The following is a 25,019-nucleotide window of genomic DNA, read 5'->3' on the forward strand; positions in this document are numbered from 1 at the left end:
TACACCTTAAACTTAGACAGCATTGCATGTCAATTATATCTTAATACAACTGGAAGAAAAAGGATCCAAGCAACTAGTCTTTCAGGAATTGTGATCAATGGCTGAGGGAATACTGAGCTGCTTCTCAGAAAACTATGTGTTCTGACCCCTAGCTTGCACCGGGCTCCCAGGGCTCTGGGGAAAATCTGGTTGAGAGCCACCCACCTGCTCCTGCAACTGCATGTCTGGTGTCCAAATACCAGTGCTCGGCCACATACATGCAAAGCTTCCCCCCAAGGAAGGACACCCCTGCCCCATCAGCAGCTATGGAGTTAATTTTCCTGAGCCATGTTCTCAAAGGAATGAAAACAACTGAGCTCACTCTTAATCACCTCTCACTCAGTCTACCACTTTGAAAACCAGGGATCTTGAAGGCTCTATTGCAGAGCGAAATTTCATTTCACGGTACCTCCTTATCTTTCACTTTCCTGAGGAGCACATAAGAGAAGGTGAAATTGTAAATCTCTGTGTGTTCAACCATTCCACTTAGGTTTGGCAAATTCCCCCGAATGGCAGTGTAGGACACCCACAAACAAATTAGGTTGTCCTGCTTCCAGGAGATCTCATGCAAAAATCCGCGATGCTAAAACCTAGGCTTGTGAAATTTCTCGTTTGCCAAACAGGTACAAGGTGGACAGAAGGACCTAAACATCACCTTTCTAGGCCTTGGTTCCTCATCTCAAAATAAAGTTAGACGGAAGGCCCTTCAGAGTTGCTTTTAACTCTCAGACATGGGGATTCTACTTATATTTGTAGGGGGCAATTTCATTACAAAAAGCTTTGCACTGTAGGCCTTCCTTAAATATTACACACATATATATATAATGATTTGATTTTTTTTAAATTTCAGCTTATACTATCTTTTTAGGTACAATGTACTGAATGAAGAGAAGTATACAGCCATGTTTACCTCACTGTCTCCCAAGTTGTTAGCATCTTTCTCATATGGATGGAAATGTTGACAAATAAATGGTTTGTGGCAACTCTAGGATTATTCTGCATTATTAATGAAATGATGTGCTGCATTATTCTGAATTGAAATCACTGGGTCCTGAGACTTTGTCTCACCCTACTGCATTCTCTTGCTTCTTCCTGGATTATCAACTGCCAGGAGCGGGGAATTTCATCAGCCATGTTATCCTGGTTCTCCCAAGGGCATCCTCATGCAAGGACAAGAAAGGTGTGATGCAAATTCATTCTGATGAAAATTTCAGAAGTGAAGAAGAAAAAGGCCCCAGGATAATTAAGCTTACAGAGCTGGGGTGGGGGGTCAGGCAACACCAGGTTACCAGTGAGGTACCCTGTAAGGAGACAGTATGGCATGGATCTTAGATGGACTTGCCATTTTTAGTCCTTGTCAGCACACTGCACTCTAAGGCTAATGACTGTATAAAAGGAAACATAATCACATCAAAGTTCGATGTTTTAAAGCATGGGCTGCACCTTCTACATTATATATGACATCAAGGTCAGCTGTACCAAGGGCTATGGATTTCATCAGAGCTGAACTACAGCTTCACCTCTGAACTCACCACTCTCTGGGCAAAGCAGGGCTGGGGAAAGGGGGGAGAACACTGGTAAAGTGATGCTTAGCAATGAACTTGATTTATAAGCTGCCACAGGACGTGAGGTTAAAACAGGGAAGGCACCCGTGGTGTGGGAGCTTATTGATACCATTGAGCTTTTAGATTATAGAAGATATTAATAAACCACCACCATGGAACAAATGAGCTTTTCTATGATCAATACTCTGACAGATATTGGTCCCCTTCTTTGTAGTGGAAGTCTCTACTTTTTGAAGAATTAAAATTTCTAGGAGGTGGGGAAATGCCAACCATGAGGTTCCCGGAAGGTTCTGCAAGACTGGTGCATGTGCTGGGGCACAAAGCTCAGACACTGTCCTGGCATTTGACTGATCTCAGTCGTTTGACTACAAGTTTGTGATCCAGACTGGTTTCCAAAAAACCCACCAGGAATTCGGACCCCAGCTCTGGCAGATTCTGGTGAGAGGGACTCAAGGCAACCTGTGGCTCAGAGAAACCACAGCAGAAGCACCAAGGAACAGGTCAGGCACCTGTTACGTGACACTAACACTGAAGAGGGCTACAATTGAGAGTGTAAATGCCTGTGCATGTGCCCAACAAGTTAACATGTTATCAGGAGAGATGACTAATTGAGTGGAACACAACTCTGCTGAGAATCACTCACATGTATCTATACACCTAGCAGATTTTAAAGAAACTGGAGACTCAGTGGAGCTACAAAGTCACCCTATTGTAATAACATAACACACACATGCCCAGTGACCTGGGAAGTCCAAGCTCTCCATTCTCAAGCTGTCCTCTGGTTCAGAAAGTGAGGTCCTTTCTCCTCTCCCATAGGTACTCTGGTCTCTCTTGCTGGCGTAGGCTCCAGAACCTCCCACCCAGCCCTGTTGGGTTCCTAGATCTCCTGCATCAGGGGTAGAAGGATGCGCTCAAGACTCCCTGCCCATGTGCCGGGACTCTTCTCTTTCTCCTCCAAGGTACCTGGTCTCTCTACTCCTGTCTTCTCAGAAATGGGGTACAAGTGGACCCAGGACTCACAGACAGCATTCTCTTGAGTGTTCAAATTACTTGAGGATGGGGGAGAGCCCTGGAAGTACCACATCCCATCAGGGTCTATGGATAGACGGCTTCCATTCAAATCTTGATTCTACCTTTTCTGGTTTTGTGGTTTCAGGCATGGTTTTTAACCTCTCGGAACCTCAGTTTTCTTAATCATTATGCAGAACTAAAACAAAGGGTTATTAGACAAGTATCAAATGAGATTAATATACATAATCAGATGCTTAATTAGCACTGTGCCCGACACAGGAAAGTACTCAGTACACTTTAGTTTCAAAATCACTTCTTTGGTCCTCAAGGCAATTTGAGATGCTCGCAAGCCATCTTGGGCCCCAATGCCCGTGATTAAAGACACATGCTTGTTTTGCCTCTGCCATTAAAAGTACTTCAGTGGAGAATTTAAGAAACACTATATAAATTTGTTCTCTAGGTTTGGAAGGCACTATTCCTATAAAAGCAAGGCTGGATGATCTCTAAGCAGTGCTCTAAAAAGTTTCATGTCATGTAATTTCATTTTTAAACTGATTAATTTGACAATGCTTTTTAGGCCCTCCTAAATAGAGGTCCTAGGTCAAGCAAAAACAAACCATGCACAAATCTTGCTTACTGAAGAGGAAAAAAAAAAACTCATAACACAGAGGAGGCAAAGGAAAAGAAGACTAATGGCTATAATACATGAAAACAAGGTACAACTGCAGGAAGTACAGGGTATTATGGGAACCCTGTGAAAGATCCTCGACTCCAGACTGGGTCCTGCTGGACACGTTACCCACTTAAGGAGGGGCAAGAGAGTGAGCCCAACAAAGGAAACGTTTGCTGAGGGAACAAGGAAGAAAATAGGCAGGGTAGCACTAGGGTCGCATGGACCAGTCCCATGGAGTGGTAGATGTCTGTGGCTGTTTCGGTGATCCACATCAGAAGTCCCTTCCTAATTCTGAAGAAACCCTCATTTTGCAAGTGGTTGCAGCAAAGCTGGAACCAGAGGATATCTCTCCCTCAAGCAGTAAGGGCAAGGACACAACCCAGCACTGACAAACAGCTGGCTTACTTCTGAGATTTTTAAATGTGGAGCATGACTAAATATTCAGGCACATCTGGAGTCCCATCTGAGATGGAACTGAAAAATACACAGGAGGCCAAGGCCATCGTGAGGTCCTAACCAGGAGATTCTTGGCTGCATTTCCTGATGTATCTTTCAGAGGCTAATTCTTTCTGGGGATGTGTGAACTAACCCAGTAAACTTTCAAGACATCCTTCATTTCAATCCATTCCTCATGATTCTGCTGCTGCTGCTGCTAAGTCACTTCAGTCGTGTCTGACTCTGTGCGACCCTATAGATGGCCGCCCACCAGGCTCCCCTGTCCCTGGGATTCTCCAGGCAAGAATACTGGAGTGGGTTGCCATTTCCTTGTCTAATGCATGAAAGTAAAAAGTGAAAGTGAAGTCACTCAGTCGTGTCTGACTCTTAGCAACCCCATGGACCGCAGCCTACCAGGCTCCTCCGTCCATGGGATTTTCCTAGCAGGAATCAATTTCTATTTGTTGCAACCAAGAATCCTGATGAGAGAGGTAGTTATTGTATTCATGAAGGCACAAATACTGAGGACCTGAAGCAAGGCAGGGTCCAGGAAAATGAAGAGAAGGAGATGCACTCAATAGATAATGAGGAGGAGGAAGTGCCAGGTGAAAGCTGAAGATAAAGGAGAGGGTGGGATTAAGACAACTAGCAGATTTGCAGTTTGGAAGCTAAAAAGAGTGCTGTGATATTCAGTGATGAGACAAAAGGAGGGTGAGATTTGTGAAGAGTAGGAAATGACAGGCTCAGTGCAGATCTGTTGAATGTGAGATACCCATATGACAGTCAAAGCATGGTGTTTACCAGGACTCACAGACATAGAAAACAAACTTATGGTTACCAAAGGGGAAAAGGGATGGGAGGGAGAAATTAGGAGCCTGGTATAAACTACTATATATAAAATAGATAACCAACAGGGTCCTACTGCACAGGGAGCTATATTCAATATTTTACAACAAACTATAATGGAAGAGAATATTATATATATATTATTTTATATAATATATAAAAATATATTAATATAATGTTAATAATATAATATATATTATATTATATATATATATATATATATATATATATATATATATATCACACACACATAGAACCACTAACACAACATTATAAACCAGCTATTCTGCACTTTAAAAAAAGAAGCATGGTGTTTACCAGGCAGCTGGCTGTACAGGTAACTTTTAGAAAAGCCTAGACTGGTGCTCTAAGAGATTAGAAAGAAACAGCTAGAGAGTGTAGAGGCATAGGAACTCAGGGAGGAATCTAGGACTGCCAGGACACCGGTCTTCTAGTGTCAAGCACTGCAAAACCAAGTCAAGTAAGATCGGGGCGAAAATATGAATGCTAGGTCACTGGTGGTTTTGGCACCTGGGAAGTCACTGGTGATCTGGGCAATTTCAGTGGAGTAATGGCATCACTGACTCGATGGACGTGAGTCTGAGTGAACTCCGGGAGTTGGTGATGGACAGGGAGGCCTGGCGTGCTGCGATTCATGGGGTCGCAAAGAGTTGGACACGACTGAGCGACTGAACTGAACTGAACTGAATGGAGAAAAAGACAGACTTCAATGGATGAAGGATGACAAAGAGTGAGAACGTAGGCATCATGCAAAAGGTAAAAAAGAAAAAAAAAAAAAAAGCAGGTTCATTTTATAGGAGAAATATATGCCTAAAATTAACAAAGTACTGAGGATTACCTCTAAGGAATGAAGATCATTCATTCATTTTTTAAATACTGAATGATCACCTCTCATTGCATAGGTCTTGGAGACCCAGTGGGGAATAAAACAGATATGGTCTTGCCCTCAAGAGCTTGTGGTCTAGAGAAAGATGCTAAACAATGTGGTATTGGCCACAAAAAGGTTAGGTGTTCTGAGAGACTGCAGTAAGGGATTTTAAAGTTGGAGGTTCAGAAAGGGCCTTCCAACCCAAAAACCCGACCCGGGAAAGGGGGTCAGGTGGGGAGAAGAATTTCAGGCAGAAAGACCATCAAGTGCCAACACCCCCAAAGTAGGGAGCTTGGGCCCATCTATACACAGAAGGGCAGGAGCCAGGAAAGACGTGAGGCCAACTTGTGCAGTGAGGAGCCCACAGTAGAAGGAGCCTCCTTCCGCTCCTTCCAACAGGAACCACGCCTTCCACAGACACTGGGAGGATGGGTGTGGGTAAAGGTGAATCTGTCGGTTTGAAAGCAGGAAGTGAGGGAGTTGCCTAATGGCTACTGTTTTCTTTGTGAAATAGCAGTCCTGGTGAGGCATGAGAGAACTAGGTGAGGCCGTGGCGGAAAGTGCTATTATGGGCAAGACAGGAGGAGCCGAGCTCACTCACAGCTCAGCCCTCCCAAAGCAGCTCCTTAATAGTGGCCTCCTCATTTTTTGGTACCAAAGCTTCAATAACCAAGTCAGAGGAGCCCCAGACCCCTCAATGCTTAGCACTAGAAAGATCTGCAGAGATCTTAATTGTGATTCATTTCTCCTACCTCATAATTAAGAAATTTATTCAACAGGAATCAATTAAATGCCAAAAATATGGCCATCAACGCATCTCCTCAAGAAGCCCCCATCCATGGGAAACTGTTGGTATTTTTTCAACAGTCTTCCCCTGTTTAATAAAGTAGGTTTCTTCCTCCCTTTCTCTTGCTTTCCTATTCATTTTATGCCAGGATATCTTAAACTCACTCAGCTTCTAATCTAGCAAGGTCTGAGTTCTTTTTCTCTGTTTAATACTCAAGCACAATCACCTATTCATTTGTAAGCAGGAAAAATTAAATTGATTCTTTAGGAGGTGGCTTTTGACTGAGGACGGAGGCTCAGCACTCCTGGCACAGAGTCAAGTTTGTCCTAAGCTACAGTGGCTTAACAATATCCCCAGTCATTTGCTTCTACATTCACTCACATACACAAATGTGTTGGCCTGCAAGGATTTCTGAATTCAACCAGATATTTTGTTTCATATTCAACCCTAAACAACATATACTAGTCTCTCACTGCAGTTCAGACTAATGATTTAAAGTATCTCCCAGTATGGCAAATCAGGCATGAAGCATCGGAAGGCAATTTGCTTGCGATGCGGACACTGTGAAGAACTTGTGGTGATCTCACACTAGATGGGATACATAAATCCACAAGGAGGGGAAAAAAAAAAAGCTAAGGAGAAGGGACAGAATTTGTAAGGATAGACAATAAAGATAACTGAGCTATTTAAACAGCACTGAGGGACTTCCCTGGTGGTCCAGTGGTTAAGACTTCACCTTTGACTGCAGAGGGTGAGGGTTTGATCCCTGGTTGGGGAGCTAAGATCCCACATGCCTTGGGGCCAAAACACCAAAACATAAAACAGAAGCAATATTGTAACAAATTTGATAAAGACTTTATAACAGTCCACATCAAAAAATCTTTTTTAAAAAATAAAAATAAACAGCATTGCTCCTTTCTGAGTGGTGGTAGCTAAGCAGAGGATTCTAGATCACAGCCAATAACAAATCTTGTCAGAACTGCCCGGGACACACACGCGCACACACACACAAACACACATATATACACACTAGTCCTTTATTTCCTGGTAGAAGCTACTATGATTCCATTTGTTAATAAAGTTATTTGTTTCATCTCCCTCAAGAGTTATTCTACATCCTATTCTAACTGCCATCAACTTAAAACTCAAGCACCTCATATTATATAAAAAGAAACATGTTGGGCATTCAGTAAATAACAGAGGGAGGATAATTTGCTACAGATTTGCAGAATGTAAGTGATGGCAAGGGAAAGGGAAAGGTTAGGAACAAGGGGGTGTGCATTAAGGCATCTCTTCACCTCCATCCAGTTTTCAGGCTTGCAATGGGTGAGCTGGGCTGGAGAGAAGAATGTGGGTGCTGGCTGAAAGAATGTATCCCAAAGAATATGCTTTGGGATACTGTTTTTCCACTTTCTCCTCACTGTTTTGTTTTAGTTTTTTTTTTTTTCCCCCAAAAGAAAAAAGCATGCCTGGGAGAAAAATACCAATGTAAGTGCTACTCGTAATTCATATAAAAGTTCACTATTGGCTTCTCTCAGCCCATGTGCCTTCAACCCCAGTTGCACATCGCTGTTTAAAAGAAAAGCCTCCAACAGCACAAAGCTCCATCAGTACAGACTCCACGGCAGCAAAGAAACATTAATCCCCCAAGTTCCCACATCAAGCTCAAAAACAATGCTCCTGGCTGTCATTTCTCATTCACACCAGTCCCATATTTCTATTAAACAAGACTGTTTTTTATTGACTGCTTCCCTCGCACAGCACAATAAAGGAAATTTCAGCCCACAGAGACCACATCTTGAAATACAGGGCTTAACTTTAGGGATGGGAATCAGGAAAAGAAGAGGACAAATTTCCAGGGCTCTCCCTGACTGGTATCTACCAAACCGAGAAACGATGGGGTTCCTTTCTGCTCCTCAGGCTCTCTGAGCTGCTATGATTGATTCGAAATTTACCCGTTTCCCAAGAGACTACTTAAAAAGAAAGAAATTTCACAATCTTGCACAGTCTGCTCTCTTACTCTCTCATTTCCCCCACTTTTACCTCAACTTACAAGAGGACTTTTGTATACATAAAGTTTCAGGAAACAAAGCGTACAAACACTCACACACAAATAAACTCCCCGAACTAACACCAGCGTATAATTGTGTTTTGGTTGGAGTTTTTCCAGCCCTGTCACCCGCTCTGTTAGGAGTAAATGGAAACCCTTTGCTTTGGCAAAGTTAGAAACAGACAAACTCTTCTCAGTTTCAAGTTGCACAAGCCCTCCCTCATATCTCTCAACCCCCTTAAAGCCCCCCAACAAAATAAATTCACTGCTGAAAAGTCAGCAAGGATTTAAAAAAAAAAAACAAAAAAAAACACCTATTTCTCAAATAAAGATCTTTCACTTCTCCCCCGCACGCAGCTTCCCCCTTTAGCCGGAAACACACAAAGTTTCCAATTTCTGAAATCCCTTTTCAAGGGACCCTGGACTCCTAGGGCTCTTCCAAGGGATCCAGCTTTCTACTGTCCAGACTGCAGGCAGGCAGTGCTCTTCTAAATACATTTCGCATTCTTGGAGTCAATACTGGGGCTGTTTCGTTTCCAGAAAGATCTAGAAAGCAGCGTTTAGTGGACTGGCAGAGCCAGGATTGACTCTTCCTCCCTCCCCTTTGACCGGCCGCGGGGTGAGAAGTGTATTCGGCACAGTCGCCCTGAAACCAGCAGCGAAGGCGCAGTCAGAACGGACAAAGTACCCATCGCTCACTTTTAAACTCGTATCTGCTCCACTACCCCGCCGCCCTGCTTCCACATTCCTCCGCAGAACTTGGCGGGCGACCCCTCAACCAAATCCAAACCATACCTTCCTTGGATTCTTCTGCCTCGAAGTGCATGGTGTCCGGGTAGGCGGCTGCAGGGGCGACGACCGCGGACATGTACTTGCACGAGCTGGCAGCCAAAACCAGCACACAGAAAATAAAAAGGAAGGAAAGTCTCTAAAATCAAAACCTCCGCGGGGCGGGAGGGCTGGTTCTGGTGCAGGGATTTTCAGGGGGAAAGTTCTGCAAGAGTGACGAATCGCGTCTCAGCTGGGCGGCGGGAGTCCGCCCCCGGGGCCGCGCGCCCCAGCCCGTCGCAGGCGGGCGACCTGGCGGCTCGTGGCTGGGCGCACGCAGGTGGGGCTGATCTGCGGAGGGGCCCGGCAGAGGGGCGCCGGCCGCCGGGACCCAGGATGGGCCACGCCTGGGAAATCGATATGCAGGGAAGAAAAGAAAGGCACATCTCTGCTGTTTTACATAAATCACAAATGCAGACGCGGTCAAAGACATGCACCTCCATCTTTAGGTTCCATTTTTCGACGCCCATTTAACTTTCTGTGTCTTGGGGACTTAAAGGCCCCAAATGAAGGATTTTAAAGCTGCTGGGTTTTGTACATTATTTTTTGCAGCAAAGTAACGTGGATATTGGTCCATGAGGCTGGAAGGACCTGCGGCACAAGCCCAGGAAGGGGGCATTTTGAAGAAAGGTGCGGGTAGGCGGGAACTCCACCCTTACCTTTACACAGGAAAAGCAGACCAAAGGCTTAGTCATTCAGCATAACCCGCATGACTTACTCAAACCCCAACCTGGGTGCACTAAGTGCTCTGCAGTTACCCCAAAGGGCCATTCCCAGACGGAGGGGGCGCCACTCTCTTCTTCGAAGGCTGCAAGCCAAAGGCGGGGGTCAGGGGGTGGGAGTGGGGGTCGGGGAGGTATTCAGGCTTTTGAAACGCTGAGAGAATAAAGAGGCTGGAGAGTTCTTAGAGGAGATCTCAATTCTGCCCCCTGGTCGGGTCCACCAGCTGAGAGGAAGATGTCTCAGTTTTGTGAAGCCTTAGTTTTTCCTTTGGAGAAGGGGGAACAAGAGCTGCCACCGACATATCTGTCTTAATGGAGGAATTTGCAGAGCACTAGTTTCACTACAGATAAAAGGCAACAGGTCCTCAAATAACATACCTGAAAGATCCATTAGGAAACTGTGAGAAAAGTTACATTCTTTTAATAAATTCATTTTCCAGCTGCTTTCCTTTCCCTCATTTCCCTCGTTTTATACGGGCAAAAAATAAGAAGAGAGGCTCTACAGTAAATTTAGTGAATAGGCTCTATAGTAAATATAAATTTAATGATCAGATCAGATCAGTCGCTCAGTCGTGTCCAACTTTTTGCGACCCCATGAATCGCAGCACGCCAGGCCTCCCTGTCCATCACAAACTCCCGGAGTTCACTGAGACTCCCGTCCATCGAGTCAGTGATGCCATCCAGCCATCCCATCCTCTGTCGTCCCCTTCTCCTCTTGCCCCCAATCCCTCCCAAAAAGATACAGATGTAAAGAGTCTGAATTAAGATTTAGTTCTGCCATTTATTATTTGTATGACCTTGAGTGAATTATTTAACTTCTCTGGGCCTCCCTTTCCTCATCTGGAAAAAGAGAGTTTAAAGAGTATTAATTACTCCTCAGATTTATTCTGGGGATTAAATAAGGTAATATAAGCAAAAAGTGCTTTGAAAACCATAAACTCCTACACAGATTATTACAAACTATTGCACCATTAAAAGTAATTTTTTGTAAAAGATACTCTAGTGTTTTATTCCAATATTGGGTTTGAACAGGAAAAAAGAGTGTTTATGCGAGTCACAAGCAGTGAAGACTATTATAAATATTAATATAAGATATTAAATCACTTCCTACTGCTGAGTGATTCTATCACACCTAAGACACCAGGCAGTTATTTCATCTCAATTCCTTGAAAGGACAGGACAGAATGATGAGAGGAAGACATAGCTGGTCAGAAAGGAGAAAAGAGGAGAAACATCTGGAAAGTATCAGTATTGTGGAGCCTTCCGGAAGCTGACCTCACCAGGCTGCACCCTTCTGAAAGTCCCAGTTAACTGCGAGGTCCCCAGTGCCACACATCCTGAGCTGCTAAGATGCAGTAACTTAGTAACTTCATTCTGTAACTTCAGACTTAAGGAGGATACATGAAGGTCATTCTGAGACATGCTCCCTCACTAGTCAGAAGCGACCTTTCCTGTCTTGTCTAAGGAATCATTCTGGAAGTCCCCCCACCCCACCCCACACACACCATCTGTCCTTTGCCCTCCCCCATGGCAGCCCAGACTTCCACAGATGTCTGCCAGGAGCCCAGCAGCATCTCACCAGGGCTGTGAACTTCACAAAGATAGCTCCCATTCATCTATAATTGGAGTAAGACGCAAGGTGATGATTTCAAGGTGATGATTATGCAAATTCACAAAACACAAAGTCCGTCTCACCAGTCACAGGAAGGGCTCACTTTTACCCTCTTCCTTCAGAAAGTGTCCCCATAAGAGTGATTTATAAAAGGTCTTTCTGCAAGTCCAATTATGTTCAAACCACAAAAGTGTGTTAAAGTACATGTCCTTAACATCCGACTTGTTTTTAAGCTGGGTTCACAAAAAGGCCCTCAGCTTTGCTCAGGTTAGCCAAGGAGAACAACTGCTGAATGAACAGTTAAAGCACTGCTGTGTCAGCCTCTTAATCCAATTTAGAATCATTTTAGCAGCTAGGTTGATCTTTGACTTTCACTGGGGTCCTCAAGAAACCTGGCAAGAAACTTCTTTTGTATTTAAATGTAGCCCAGCAGTCACCTTGAGGAACAAAGTCCCGATCTAGCTCCAGTGCAAGGCAGGCTCGGTTTATTTTGTGAGTGTATCTTAGCCTCTCTCCATCTTGTCCTATCCTCCTCCAAAACCACTCTTCTTTAGGATCCAAATTTCCAGATAGTCTATGACTTCCCCATGTGAAAGCATCCACATCCTTCTTGGAAGTTTTATAGACAAATGTTTTATTGTTTGGAAGCATTTATTTCTTTGTTTTGTGGTTAACTGCAAATTTATCTAAATTTCCTTAACCACCTAAAAGGAGAAACCAGCTGACTGTATTAGTAAAATAAAGTATGAGTTCGGTGTCTGCCTCTGATTAGCTCTTTCTGACTTCTTACTTCACTCCTCTGAACTACAACTGTATAATATGTAACATCAGGATGTCAGTTAAAATGATGTATATATTTTGTACATGTTCTATGAAATCATCAGAAAAACTGTGCAGAGCTTTCTATGTTTATTTTTTCCACAGCACTCTCTGTATAGTAGCCTAAAAATAGTAGCTTACCTACGTTTATGTAGGTAAGAGCTTACTTAGTCATGTCTGACTTTCTATGGCCCCATGGACTGTAGCCAACCAGGCTCCACTGTCCATGGAACTTTCCAGGCAAGAATACTGGAGTGCGTTGCCATTTCCTCCTCCAGGGGATCTTCCCAATCCAGGGATGGAACCCACATCTCCTACGTCTTCTGCATTGGCAGGCGGATTCTTTACCACTTGCACGGACCTGAGTTAAAATGCAAGCTAAGAATCTGAGATCCCTGGATCAGGAAGATCTTCTGGAGGAGGAAATGGCAACCCATTCCAGTATTCTTGCCTGGGAGATCCCATGGAAAGAGAAGCCTGGTGGGCTACAGTCCATTGGGGTGGCAAGAGTCAGACAGGACTTAGCAGCTACACCATCACCACCAAGATTCTGGTGGTTTTTTTCTTTTTCTTTTTTTTTCAGTCAGTCATTACCAAATATTTATGTGTGTCACATGTAAAAGAACTCTGCTCACCTGGAGCTTACTGGCAAATTTTGGTAATTTTGATCACAGACTTGGAGTTCAACCTTCCAAGTGACCTTGGTTCTAAGGAAGATATTAATACCACCTCTCAACTGAACTTTATCATAGAACAGCAGAAACATCTTCTCTTAAATTATGCATCAATAAAGCTGTTGGAAAAATGCCTGGGCTTTGGGCCTTTTCCTTACAGCCGCCCAGATGTCTGCCAAGAACAGGGAAGGTCAGCAAGTGTTCAGACTTAGAAGAGAAGCCCAGCAGAATTGGGAAGAGAAGGTACAATTCAACCAGGAGGAACCACACTCTGATCACATTAGAGAATGTGGTAAGTTCCCTGCAGCGAAAAAGACTAAGCATCTCTGTCAATTTGTATAGACCTATAGCTTCATGGCAACCCACTCCAGTATTCTTGCCTGGGAAATCCCATGGATGGAGGAGCCTGGAAGACTACAGTCCATGGGGTCGGGAAGAATAGGACATGACTGAGCGACTTCACTTTCACTTTTCACTTTCATGCACTGGAGAAGGAAATGGCAACCCACTCCAGTATTCTTGCCTGGAGAATCCCAGGGACGGGGGAGCCTGGTGGGCCGCCGTCTATGGGGTCACACAGAGTCGGACACAACTGACATGACTTAGCAGCAGCAGCAGCATAGCTTCTAGCCTTGGAGAAGGGAATGGCTAGTATTCCAGTATTCTGGCCTGGAGAATTCCATGGACTGTATAGTCCATGGGGTAGCAAAGAGTCGGACACAAATGAATGACTTTCACTTACAGCTTCTAGGTCTAAGAATTCCATACCGCAAAAAAAATGGTAATTTTATTGATATTTTTATTTCTGCCTTGCTGACAGGCTGAATCTATACAAACAACATTTAAGTCAGAAGGGGGGATGGTGAAAAAGAGTTGTTTACTTAGTATAAAAAGTGGCTTTCTCCTATTTGACTTTGAAGCTTTCCTCATCTATTCTTGTATTATTTATGTCTACACCCTTGAGAGTCTTTACAGGCTTCCATGCTCTATATATAAAGTTGGCTTTCAGTCCCTCTCCTCACAGAGGGACCTGTGTTCTTGGCCTCACCTGGTTGTGACTGCAGGCTCTGCATCCTTCTTAACCTCCTTAGACATCTTACACTTAAACTTCCAAAAAGAGTGGGCCTAATTGGGTATCTCACCGGAGTCCCTGCCTAGCCCAAGTGATCTCACTCTTTATGCCTTAAGAAAGTTTGATTTACCAAAAGTGGAGAAAGGGCCACTCAAATGACAGTGGAAATCTCCCACATACCTTCTCAGGAGCCCAAGCCCTGAGCCTCAAGCGGCCTCCTGCTTGTGCATTGCTGGTACTGGGATGAGGCAGGGGAGGTTAGGAGGCTGGACAGAAGTGCTGTGAGTCAAGGAAGAAGACTGACGATGAGTGCCGAGTCAAAGGATGGGGAAAGCTGCCTCCCAGGGGCCATGCCTGGGAGTCAGAAGTTTGTTCTGTGTAAACCCTCTCTTCAGTCTTCCCTATGGCTTTTTCTGTAAATCCCCCAGGCTCACTACTGCTCTGGGTGTGAGTGGATAATTCCGAGGGAGTGAGAAGTGCTGACATCTGGGGTGAGCATGCACAGGGAGAAAACAGTACATCTGGGAGGCTCTTGTTTCCTAGGCTCTCATTGTTTGCTTTTCTTTTTCTCCTAAGAAATCTTTCTTAGGAGAAAATAAAAACTTTTAGCAGACGCTGAAACACACACACACTCAAAATCAGGTCTGAAAATATTACCTGAAGAATTTATGACTTTGGATTTTTCTTTTGTAATACTTAGCTAGGATGCTTGCATTTACTATGCCTTGCATAGGCTTTATGCAGACTTCCCAGTTAGCTCCCTTGGATCATCATACTCATTTTACAGACATGTAATTAAAGAAAGGGAGGTTATACAATTTGCTCAAGGTCACAAAACTAAGTAATAATGTTCTTGAGACTACAGTAGATGCAGACCAGGCCTCCTGTCTTCTATATCCAGACTTTCTCACTCTATTAAACTACCCAAGTAAAATTCAAGACCTTTATTTTGCAGAGGAATAATTCAAAGTTTGCTGTACTGGGAGATTCCCAAAGAGTTTGAATTGGTCATGATTCTAGGATGGAATGCTCAGATGGTTCTGTTCACAGGCTTAGATCACAGCCTCAAATCAAAACTATCCCATTCCTGATATTCAATGCTTTAAATAAGCCATAAGTTTAATAGCTTCTATTTATTCAGCTACATGAAACTACAAATACTTTTTTTTTTTTTAATTAAAAGTTCAGTCAAGACCCCAACTAAACTTCCTTGGATGTAAGGCTGCCAGAAGCTGGGCAAAGAAAGCCAGACTCAGTTTGGGAGACCTGGGCCTGATTGCCATAAACCCAGTGAGCACTGTCTCGTTGACAATAGGGTTTTATTTTTCTATTCATTCTTCTATCACTTTTCTTCTAAAATTTGCAAGCCATTTAACCTCTCTGAGCTTCGGTTTGCCCATCTGTAAAATGGGAATAATGCCACTTATTCCACAAAGTAGTAAAAATAAAAATGAGTCATGAATGTGATAAAGCACTGAAAATTATGAAATCCCCCTAATCACTTTCATGAATAAGGCCAGATTATTTTAGGTGGTGGAGCATCCATCTGGAAGCCCTAAATGCGGACTGTACAGAAGTCCCGCATAGGTGTGGGCAATTTACTGTGTGTGGTCCATCGAAAGAACGTGAAAATAAAAGGTCCAAACCTCACTGTGCCTTGATTAACAGGCTCAACCAGGGATAACCTGAGATGGGATACAAAGGGAGTCGCCAGGAATGAGAGAGGCAGGGCTGAGACTGGGCCCAGAAGGTAGTGCCACAACTAATCTATACATCCCTGACTTACCTTCAGAAAAGGAACAGGAGGAAGAAGTGATCAATGATCTTAGTCATAGAAACTCAGACTTGGAAGCAAACTTACAGGTCATTTATTCTAATCCTCTAATCTAGGAGATGAAGCCATCTCCTAGACACATCACAGGCAGCAAGCCTTCATCCACACTCTCCTTGATTACTTCTATTAACAGAGACTCACTGCTTTAACAAAGCCCCACTTCCTCTCTAGTCATTAGAAAGTTCCTCCTTATCATGAACTGAAATTCATGTTTAAGGGCAGTGATATTCAAATTACTTCCACCCTAACCACTGCTTTTACCACTTACAGCAAGGAAATAATTTTATGATAAGATAAACAAAAATTTTCCTTTTCAACTGCCTAATGGAGACCCCCTCATGTTGGCTAGCGATTGCAATCGAATGCAACGTGAGACAGTTATGCAACTTTCCAGGGCTGGCCACACATCTGCTATTGATTATCATGAAGAATTCAGAAGTAAGCAGCTTTGCTTAAGGCAGCAGCAGTGACAATCTCTTTCTCTCCTGTGTGTTCACTCTACTCCGAGGAGGCAGAAAAGGCGGCCAAGATAGGGAGGGTAATGGCCCCGCTTGATCCCATCAAGCATTTATGAACTTTATTCCAGTTTCTGATCAACATTTGAAATCTACAAGAAAACAGAAGTAGTGCTCATATGTGGAATCTGGACCACAGACTCCTGTTCGGATATCTGTTTGAAAGTCTAATCCACTCCAAGTTGTCAAACTTGGATTTTAACAGTGAGTTTCTGACATGGGTAGAATCTCTGTCAAGTTAATATTTTTGCCAACCCATCACTGTTTAAGAGACAGAAAACACCAGGAGATGAAGCTACAGGGCTAGACAGGCTTGCCCGCTGAAAGCAGCCAAGGTTAAAACTCAGCCGACAAACTCAGCAGGAGGTGAAAACGTGAACCAAAACAGAACTTATCCAAACAGTGTTTCAGGGGGAAAGGGAAGGCTGCTTTGCAGGTAGCACTGAAAGGCGTGGATCAGAAGTTTGTCCTTTTGAATGGGTCAGCTTACAAAACTTAAGTTATTCAGCTTCTCTTTAAAGAAAAGTTATACAGAAACATGTATCAATTATGATTCACAAAATTGTTAAACATCACCAAAATGAATGATTCTTCTGGGAAAATCAATAACATGAACAGTATGCCTGCCTACCTACCTATAAAAGGTCTTATTAAGTCCATCCATTTTCTAGGACTTCCCTGGTGGCTCAGATGGTAAACTGAGGAACTTGACACTTTCACTTTTCTGTTTCTACTAGAACATAAAGAACAGTGAAAGTGAAATCGCTCAGTCATGTCCAACTCTTTGCGACCCCATGGACTGTAGCCTGCCAGGCTCCTCCGTCCATGGGATTCTCCAGGCAAGACTACTGGAGTGGGTAGCCATTCCCTTCTCCAAGGAATCTTCCCAATCCAGGGATCGAACTCAGGTCTCGTGCATTGCAGGCAGACTCTTTACCATCTGAGCTATCAGGAAGCCAAAAGCCTTTTTTAAAAAAAACACTAACTTTTTAACATTCTTCCCTTGTGGCTCAGCTGGTAAAGAATTCACCTGCAATGTGAGAGACCTGGGTTAGATCCCTTGGTTGGGAAGATCCCCTGGAGAAGAGAAAGGTACCCACTCCAGTATTCTGGCCTGGAGAACTCCTTGGACTCTATAGTCCATGGGGTCACAAAGAGTCAGACACAACTGAGCGACTTTCACTCACATACATACATACATACATAACTATCTCAATAGAATTTTTACTATTGAATTCAGTAAAGTCCTCTTGAATGGCATTCAACTTTCTCAATTTCAACTCTGTACCATCAGCCTAAAACAGACAGATGAAGAGAGGAAATAACAACCTAAATGGCGCATCAGCCACCAGTGATTTTTGCTGCAGAGTAAGCGTGGGATAGAGCTAGGACTTTGCTGTTCCCTCCCTGAGCCTTGTCTCAGCATTGCCTCTTACACTATGAGCATCTTATGCATGTTGATGATGACTGCTGTAGCTACAGCTATGGATTTTTTCATGTCAAAGAGCCTCGGAAGACAAGGCAACTATTTCATCCAGTTCTCAAGAAACAGGAACCTGCTCCAATGCTAGAGGAAACACTTACTGTAAGTCCTATACTTACTGGAAGACAGTATGCTATTCGCCAATCTGGTAATTTGCTGAAAGATCTTCTGAAGTAATACTGACCCTGTACAATTTTTACACTACCCATGACTCTTCTGTACTCTTAAGCACATCAGTACCTTAGATTCTCATATATGAGAGCGATGTGGCCAGAGTTGGCTAAAGAGTCTCACGTTTTTAGCCCTGAGATCTTCAAATTGTGCCATGGTACCTGAGAGCACTGCAGCTAACTCACAGGGGTGTTACAGGGTACTTTAAATTTTTGAGGAAGACACAGTGTTATTCAATGTCTCTCAGACACTGTGTAAACTACTAGTTCAAGCCAGTTCATTGCATAACATTAGACTGTAATACATTTCTTTTGATGTCATTTCTGTGCAAAGCTAGGTTGTTGGCAGTTGCTATACTAAAAAGCAAATATTATCTGAAAAGTAACATGAAAGAAGAAATGAGGGTAGTGGATCCAATTTGATTTCAATTTGATTTTAAGAAGTTATGAGGTGGCCAGTTATCAATTTATTGTCTCACGGCTCCAATTCACCTTTCATTCACGCGTGCACGCTCAGTTCTGTCTGACTGTTTGGGATCCCATGGACCGTAGCCCACCAGGCTCCTCTGTCCATGGGATTCTCCAGGCAATGGGAGAATCTCCAACTGGAGTGGGCTGCTATTTCCACCATCAGGGGATCTTCCTGACCCTGGGATCAAATCTGTGTCTCCTGTATCTCCTGGATTGGCAGGTGGATTCTTTACCACTGAGCCACCTTACCTGCTCTGAAAAAATAAAGATGAGACTTTAAATATTTTTTATTTTGCCAGCTGGTGCTATCCTAAGCTTTGTCACTGGAGTGTCATCATGGAGAGACATTACAGAAAGAAGAGCTTTTGCTTCCTGGTTCTGGTGTGCTCTGGCTGCAAGCTGCCACAAGCACTCATGACTTCTCCAGCCCCCAGTTCCTGTAATGCAGGCACCTTCTTCAAAAACTGGCTCCTGCTGTACGTGGTGGTCAGCAACAACCAGCCTCCAGCAGCTTCTGCTGGCATCCCCTGTAGGAGGTTTTGTGGCAGAGCACCTTCAGTGAAAAACCTCCCCATGAACGGATTTCCACAGCATCCTAGAGGACAGATTTCCAGCAAGTTCTACCTGCACAGCAGTGCTGTGACTTCTCTGCCACTCAAGGAGCCAGGCCAGCCACCTTCTCTCCAACAAGGTCTAGAGTAGGAGAGAGAGGAAGTTTGGGTTTGGTACCCTGTTTCAAGCCCACAGGAAGGGGCTGCTTTTTATATTTGCTATTCCCCTATTCTTTAGAGTTCTCTTCCTAACAGCCAGCCCTCAGCAAAATTAATATTTATTTAATTTTTTTTATTAGTATTTTCAATTGTGGTAAAATGCACATCATATAAAAGTACCACCATCTTGATCACTTTTTAGCTATACAGATCAATAGGATTAAGTACACATACTTTGTTGTCCCAGTCTCACCACCATCCATCTCCAGAATGCTTTTCATCTTGGAAATGGACACTCTGTACTCATTAAACACTCCCCATTCTCCCCTCTCCTCAGCCCTTGGCAATCATCATCCTGTGTTTTCTTTCTGAATCTGACTACTCTAGGTACTCCATATACATGGAATTACACAGTATTTGTCTTTTCTGTGACTGATTTCACTAATATCCTCAAGATTCATCCATGTTGGAGCATGTGTCAGAATTTCCTTCGTTTTTAAAACTGAATGATAGTCCATTGTGTGTATATACCATGATTTGTTTCTTCCTTTCAACCATCAATGGACACTTGGATTGCTTCTACCTTTTGGCTATTGTGAATAATGCTGCTATAAATATGGGTATACAAATACATGCTCAAGTCTCTGCTTTCCATCCTTTCGGGTACACATCCAGAAGTGGAAATTGTTTGGTCATAACGGCAAAGAATCCGCCTGCCAAGCAGGAGATGCGGGTTCGATCCCTGGATCGGGAAGATACCCTGGGGAAGGAAATGGCAACCCACTGCACTAATCTTGCCTGGGAAATCCCATGGACAGAGGGGCCTGGCAGGCTACAGTCCATAGGGTCACAAACAGTCAAGGCACAAATAAACAAGAAGATGGTAATTCTACTTTTAAGTTTTTAGGAGCTGCCATACTGTTTCACCAGCTAGCATTTCTTTATATCACACGTTCCTACTCTAATTATCATGTGGTTTATCTCCTGACTGGATCCTGACTGAAACATGCAAGGCCCAACAGATGCACCCATTCCATCAGTAAGTAACTGGTAGAGAACGAAATAAAAATATTATTTTTGAAATTTCAATCTATGTATATTTTCACATGCCTACAAAGTTATTAGTACATGAATACTTGTTAAGTTATCGGGACCTAACACGTCACAAGTGAAACTGTCATGTACCTCTTGTGTCCTGGGAATGACATGAAAAAATTCCTGAGACACTGTGGGTTCCGCGAGTGAAGCTGTTGGGAACCTTTGCTCCCACCTATGTGTTTCTAGCTGCCCTCAGCACCTGTCTGCCTGGAAGGTTCCTTAGGCTCACCTTGGAAGGACACTCATCTAGGGAGAATCCTTATACTTGAAGGTATAGATAGATCCCTTCCCTACCCCCAGCATCTTGGTTTTCTTCAGAATATTACATTTGTTCTTACTTAGACAATGGTAGCTAGACACTTATGACTATCAGTGGCTTACGCTGCATTGTGGCCCCTTCTTTCTTTTTTTAAAAAAGTATTTATTCATTTATTTTTGGCTGTGCTGTGTCTTCATGCAGCACGCATGAAGTTTCTTTAGTTGTGGCGAGTGTACAGCACTCCAGCTGTAGTGCCTGGACTTCTCACTGCAGTAGCTTCTCTGCAGAGCCCGGGCTCTAGAACACACAGGCTCAGCAGTTGTGGAGCCTGGGCTTCGTTGCCCCATGGCATGTGGGATCTTAACACTGGCAGGTGTTAACCGCTGGACCTCTGTGGAAGTCTCTCTTCTTTCTTCCTTTTTACTGTTCTCTTATTTCTCATTTCACTAAGTCCCACCATCTAAATGTTTCCTGAAGAGGCCTTTTCCCCCTCTGTTCCCACAGCTGTTAGTCTGTCATCTCCAACTAGTATTATCTAACAGACTCAAGCTGGTCTCTCTTAAATGAGACCATGGGTTGAAAATTCAAATGCCCACTGAGGCTAGAAATACAATACTTCGTACCTGCCACAGTCCCTGCCCCGTGAAGGCAGCTGAGCTAAGCAGGCTGTGAGCCAGGTGCCCCAGGATACAGCTGGAGCACTGACCTCTCTCTCACAAAGAAAGCACTGGCGATGCAAGTGAGTGGAAATGACGCTGCTAGAGGCAAAATCCTGAGTACCGTCCCCTAGACACAATTGGCACCCACTCCAGCACTCTTGCTTGGAAAATCCCATGGACGGAGGAGCCTATTAGGCTGCAATCCATGGGGTCGCTAAGAGTTGGACACGACTGAGCGACTTCACTTTCACTTTTCACTTTCATGCATTGGAGAAGGAAATGGCAGCCCACTCCATTGTTCTTGCCTGGAGAATCCCAGGGATGGGGGAGCCTGGTGGGCTGCCATCTATGGGGTCGCACAGAGTCGGACTCGACTGAAGTGACTTAGCATAGACACAAATAGATATGAATGATTCAAAAAGTAAGTAATCATTCAGAAACTCTGACACTTGTTTTCATTAACTGGAAATTACTGGAAACAAAGTTTAAGACACATCATGACATCGTGTGCAGCCATGCTGCTGGAACAAGGCTTCAGGTCTACTGTTTCTGCTCTGTTACACTGTTTTTTGTTTTTTTTTTTTACCCCAAACCCTAGCTCAGGTCTCAATCCCCCCATAAAGCTTCAGTAGGAGTGCCCAGTGCACTTCACTTTCTCTGTGAACTTCTAACACAAAGTCGATGTTCGTTGTCTCTGAGGCAGATTTGTAAGCTATTTGGAACAGAAGATTGTATCTTGTGGGCTTTTTTTTTTTCCCCTTTCTAGAGAGTAGAATATGTTGGATTCTATGAATGCACTATACAACTAATAAAACAATCATTTACTCATTTCATAATATTGAATTATGACAACATATAGGAATAAGCCTAATTTCTCCTCATCCTGAAAGTATATTACAAGGAACTGTGTACATAAATATCTGTTATCTTCAAAGACAGAAAACAAGAAAATTTGCATTGCATCTGGAGAACTGAGGCTGATAATCTGCAACAATCCAAAACTCTACCAGATAAGGAGCCAAGAAGAAAATAATTCTGACAGCTGCAAGCCTTCTTTTTTACAACATACACAGAATGGATGCACTTCCTCTTAACATTCTCATAAACAGAGAGTGCTGAGCAAATGCAAACAGCCCCAGTAGAAGCCACTGGAGTGTAGGCTTCAACTAATGGATTGTTCTTGTCTTTACAGAGGCAACCTCACTAACCCCCTATCAAACCCACCACAGTTGTCCTTGGAGCCACGAATAAGATGGATCAAACAAAATTCCACTTCAAGTGATGGAATTTCCAGGGCCAGCAAGGTACAAGCAGAAGCTGCCCACTTGCAAAGAGCAGTGGCCTTACCTTCTTCAGAGTGGGAACACTGTTTCCTTTAAGAACTAACATCCGGCACTGGGCCACCTGAATATATATACTAATAAAGTCAGATGGAAATTCCAGACACCTTTTACTCAAGGCATGAACTCCTCGCAGGCAATCAACATTCTATTAAGCAAGCCTCTTAGGAACAAGCTTTCCCTCAGAGGCTGTTTGCATTTACAACACGCTACGTTTTTCTAAGGCCAATTTGGGATCCATGGTTGCACAATATGTAATTAATTTTGTCACCTGTTTTCTTAATGGATCAAACTCACCCATGAATGAAAAGGCAGCACCTTGGTGGTTCCAAATATCCTGTTACGTGAACCAGAAGGAGAGTATGTCCTCCTTGGCCATAGACCCACATTCGGAACCAGCAATGCAGTTTAGTAGCAAGCAATTTATGTGTTTAAATGAAGCTTATTTCTTAATATCATAGCTAATAAGTGTAGTTTATCAAGCACCTACAGTGTGCTAGGTATTATGCCATGCACATGACAGAGCATCTCTGCTCTTACTGCACCTCAGGAGGGTGAGATTTTCTAACTCTTGAAGTGCTTCTGCATACATCGTCGTTGATCCTCATAATAATCCTGTAAGGAAGGAATCTTCTGATGAAGATGTCGTTGTTGTTGTTCAGTTGCCAAGTCATGTCTGACTCTTTGTGACCCCACGGACTGCAGCATGCCAGGCCTCCCTATCCCTAATCATCTCCCAGAGTCTGCCCAACCCCATGGACTGCAGCATGCCAGGCCTCCCTATCCCTAACCACCTCCCAGAGTCTGCCCAACCCCATGGACTGCAGCATGCCAGGCCTCCTTATTCCTAACCATCTCCCAGAGTCTGCCCAACCCCATGGACTGCAACATGCCAGGCTTCCCTGTCCCTCACTATGTCCCAGACTCTGCCCAAGTTCATGTCCATTGAGTCAGTGATGCTATCCAACCATGAGGACACAGATCCTCAAAGAAAGGAAGCAGCTGGCCCTAGGTCACTTAGCTGGGACTGAATGTGAAATGAGACTGGAATGAGGGTCCTCTGACCTCATCCCAGGCTACTTTTCTCCATCCTAGAATGTGTCTAAATGAGCAGAGCACAAATCATTATAATTCAAGGCAAATAGGCCACGTGCCCCCAGAGAAGAAAGATATAGAGAGATCAGACAGCAGAGATGATTCAGAGGTTCAGAGCCTGCCTGACTTGGAGGAAGAGGGAGCCAGACGTGAACAGCAAGGAGTCCAGAGGCGGAACAGGTGTGATAGTGGGCAAGGTGTCTCCACTCACACACCTGAGTCTGAGGTCTGAGCAGGACAACCAAAGTGGGGATGCGTTCTTCTACCAGACCGGTTCCCCAGATGACCAAGGCTCTTCGGGGAGTGCTGCTGCTCCTTCAGCTCTCAGAGCCTTTGATGGCACAATGTCTACAACAGATTGCATAGGATCTCTCCTCTTCATGGAACGAAGGGTATGGAACATACTTTATTTTTTTTTTCTAAAAAATCAACTAGTGTTAATCACACTCTTCTGTAATACAGATAAGAGCCTACATTTTTTCACTAAACTTTCCCTCATAAATCTGTGTTTTTTTCATGGTCTTTATACCTGGTCAACAATTCTTACCCAATTTCAAGAGACAAGAAGAAACATGTGATCAAGATTTCACATTCTTTTTAATTGCTCTAGAAAGCCCATCCCAACACACAGATCTACACACAGATGTGATGCTCTGAATATAGGAGAATAATGTGTTCAGAGGTGAGAGGAGGGACACTGGGTTCTAAAATCAGTAACATGAAATTGCAAATAGTTTAAATGACCTTGAAAATTTCTTAATAACCTAGAAAGTACAATACCATCTATATAATACTTATCAGTTCCTCTCTTAGTCTGTGTTTCTCTACTGTTGCCAATCAGACATTAAGTTCTTCCTTCATGCTGATGATAAAATCATCACAACCAACTTGCCTGGTCTCCTGAAAAACATGTTTCCCATTCTGCTGGTGGTCAGAATCCTTAAAACTCATTCTTTCCACTAGTTTTAACAACAGGTAGCCATGACTTGTTCACCATAAGCAACACAGAGAGTTGCTGCCTGGTCATGAGTGGCTAAATGGGATTGATAAGGATTTCCTGACACCTCTCTTCTTCTTCAGGGTCAGATGCCACATTTTACTGAAGGCATCCAACAACTCCTCTACACCTTCTAATTGGAGGTCCAGGGACATAGGGAGGAACCAAAGAGTGATAAAGAAAATCAGGGGTTCATCATCTATTCTAGAGGAAGCTGTAGACTTTGCTGTTCAGACGTCATCTGCATTTCTGCAGTTCTTCATGCCACAGATATTTTTTGAGCATCTACCATGTTTAGGTATAAGGTAAACGGTGTAGATAAAACCACCATGGTACCTGCTCTCACAGAGCCCACAGTACAGTGGA

The 25,019-nt window shown here is 43.7% G+C and overlaps 1 protein-coding gene across 4 annotated transcripts in view; it reads right to left on the reverse strand.

The window, feature by feature from the left end:
- The window catches only part of TNFAIP8 (TNF alpha induced protein 8), a 145,226-nt gene that overhangs the window by 36,841 nt on the left and 83,366 nt on the right, over positions 1–25,019 (reverse strand). The window contains exon 1 of one of the 4 annotated variants that reach the window (NM_001083711.3): positions 9,091–9,200. The exons of the other annotated variants lie outside the window; for them this stretch is intronic. Within the exon in view, the coding sequence (NP_001077180.1) occupies positions 9,091–9,121 (31 nt within the window). The 5' untranslated portion in view covers positions 9,122–9,200. Of the gene's footprint in view, positions 1–9,090; positions 9,201–25,019 lie in introns of those variants that run through there. 4 annotated transcript variants of the gene reach the window in all.

The sequence above is a fragment of the Bos taurus genome, chromosome 7, assembly GCF_002263795.3.
Source record: "Bos taurus isolate L1 Dominette 01449 registration number 42190680 breed Hereford chromosome 7, ARS-UCD2.0, whole genome shotgun sequence".
Lineage (NCBI taxonomy): Eukaryota > Metazoa > Chordata > Mammalia > Artiodactyla > Bovidae > Bos > Bos taurus.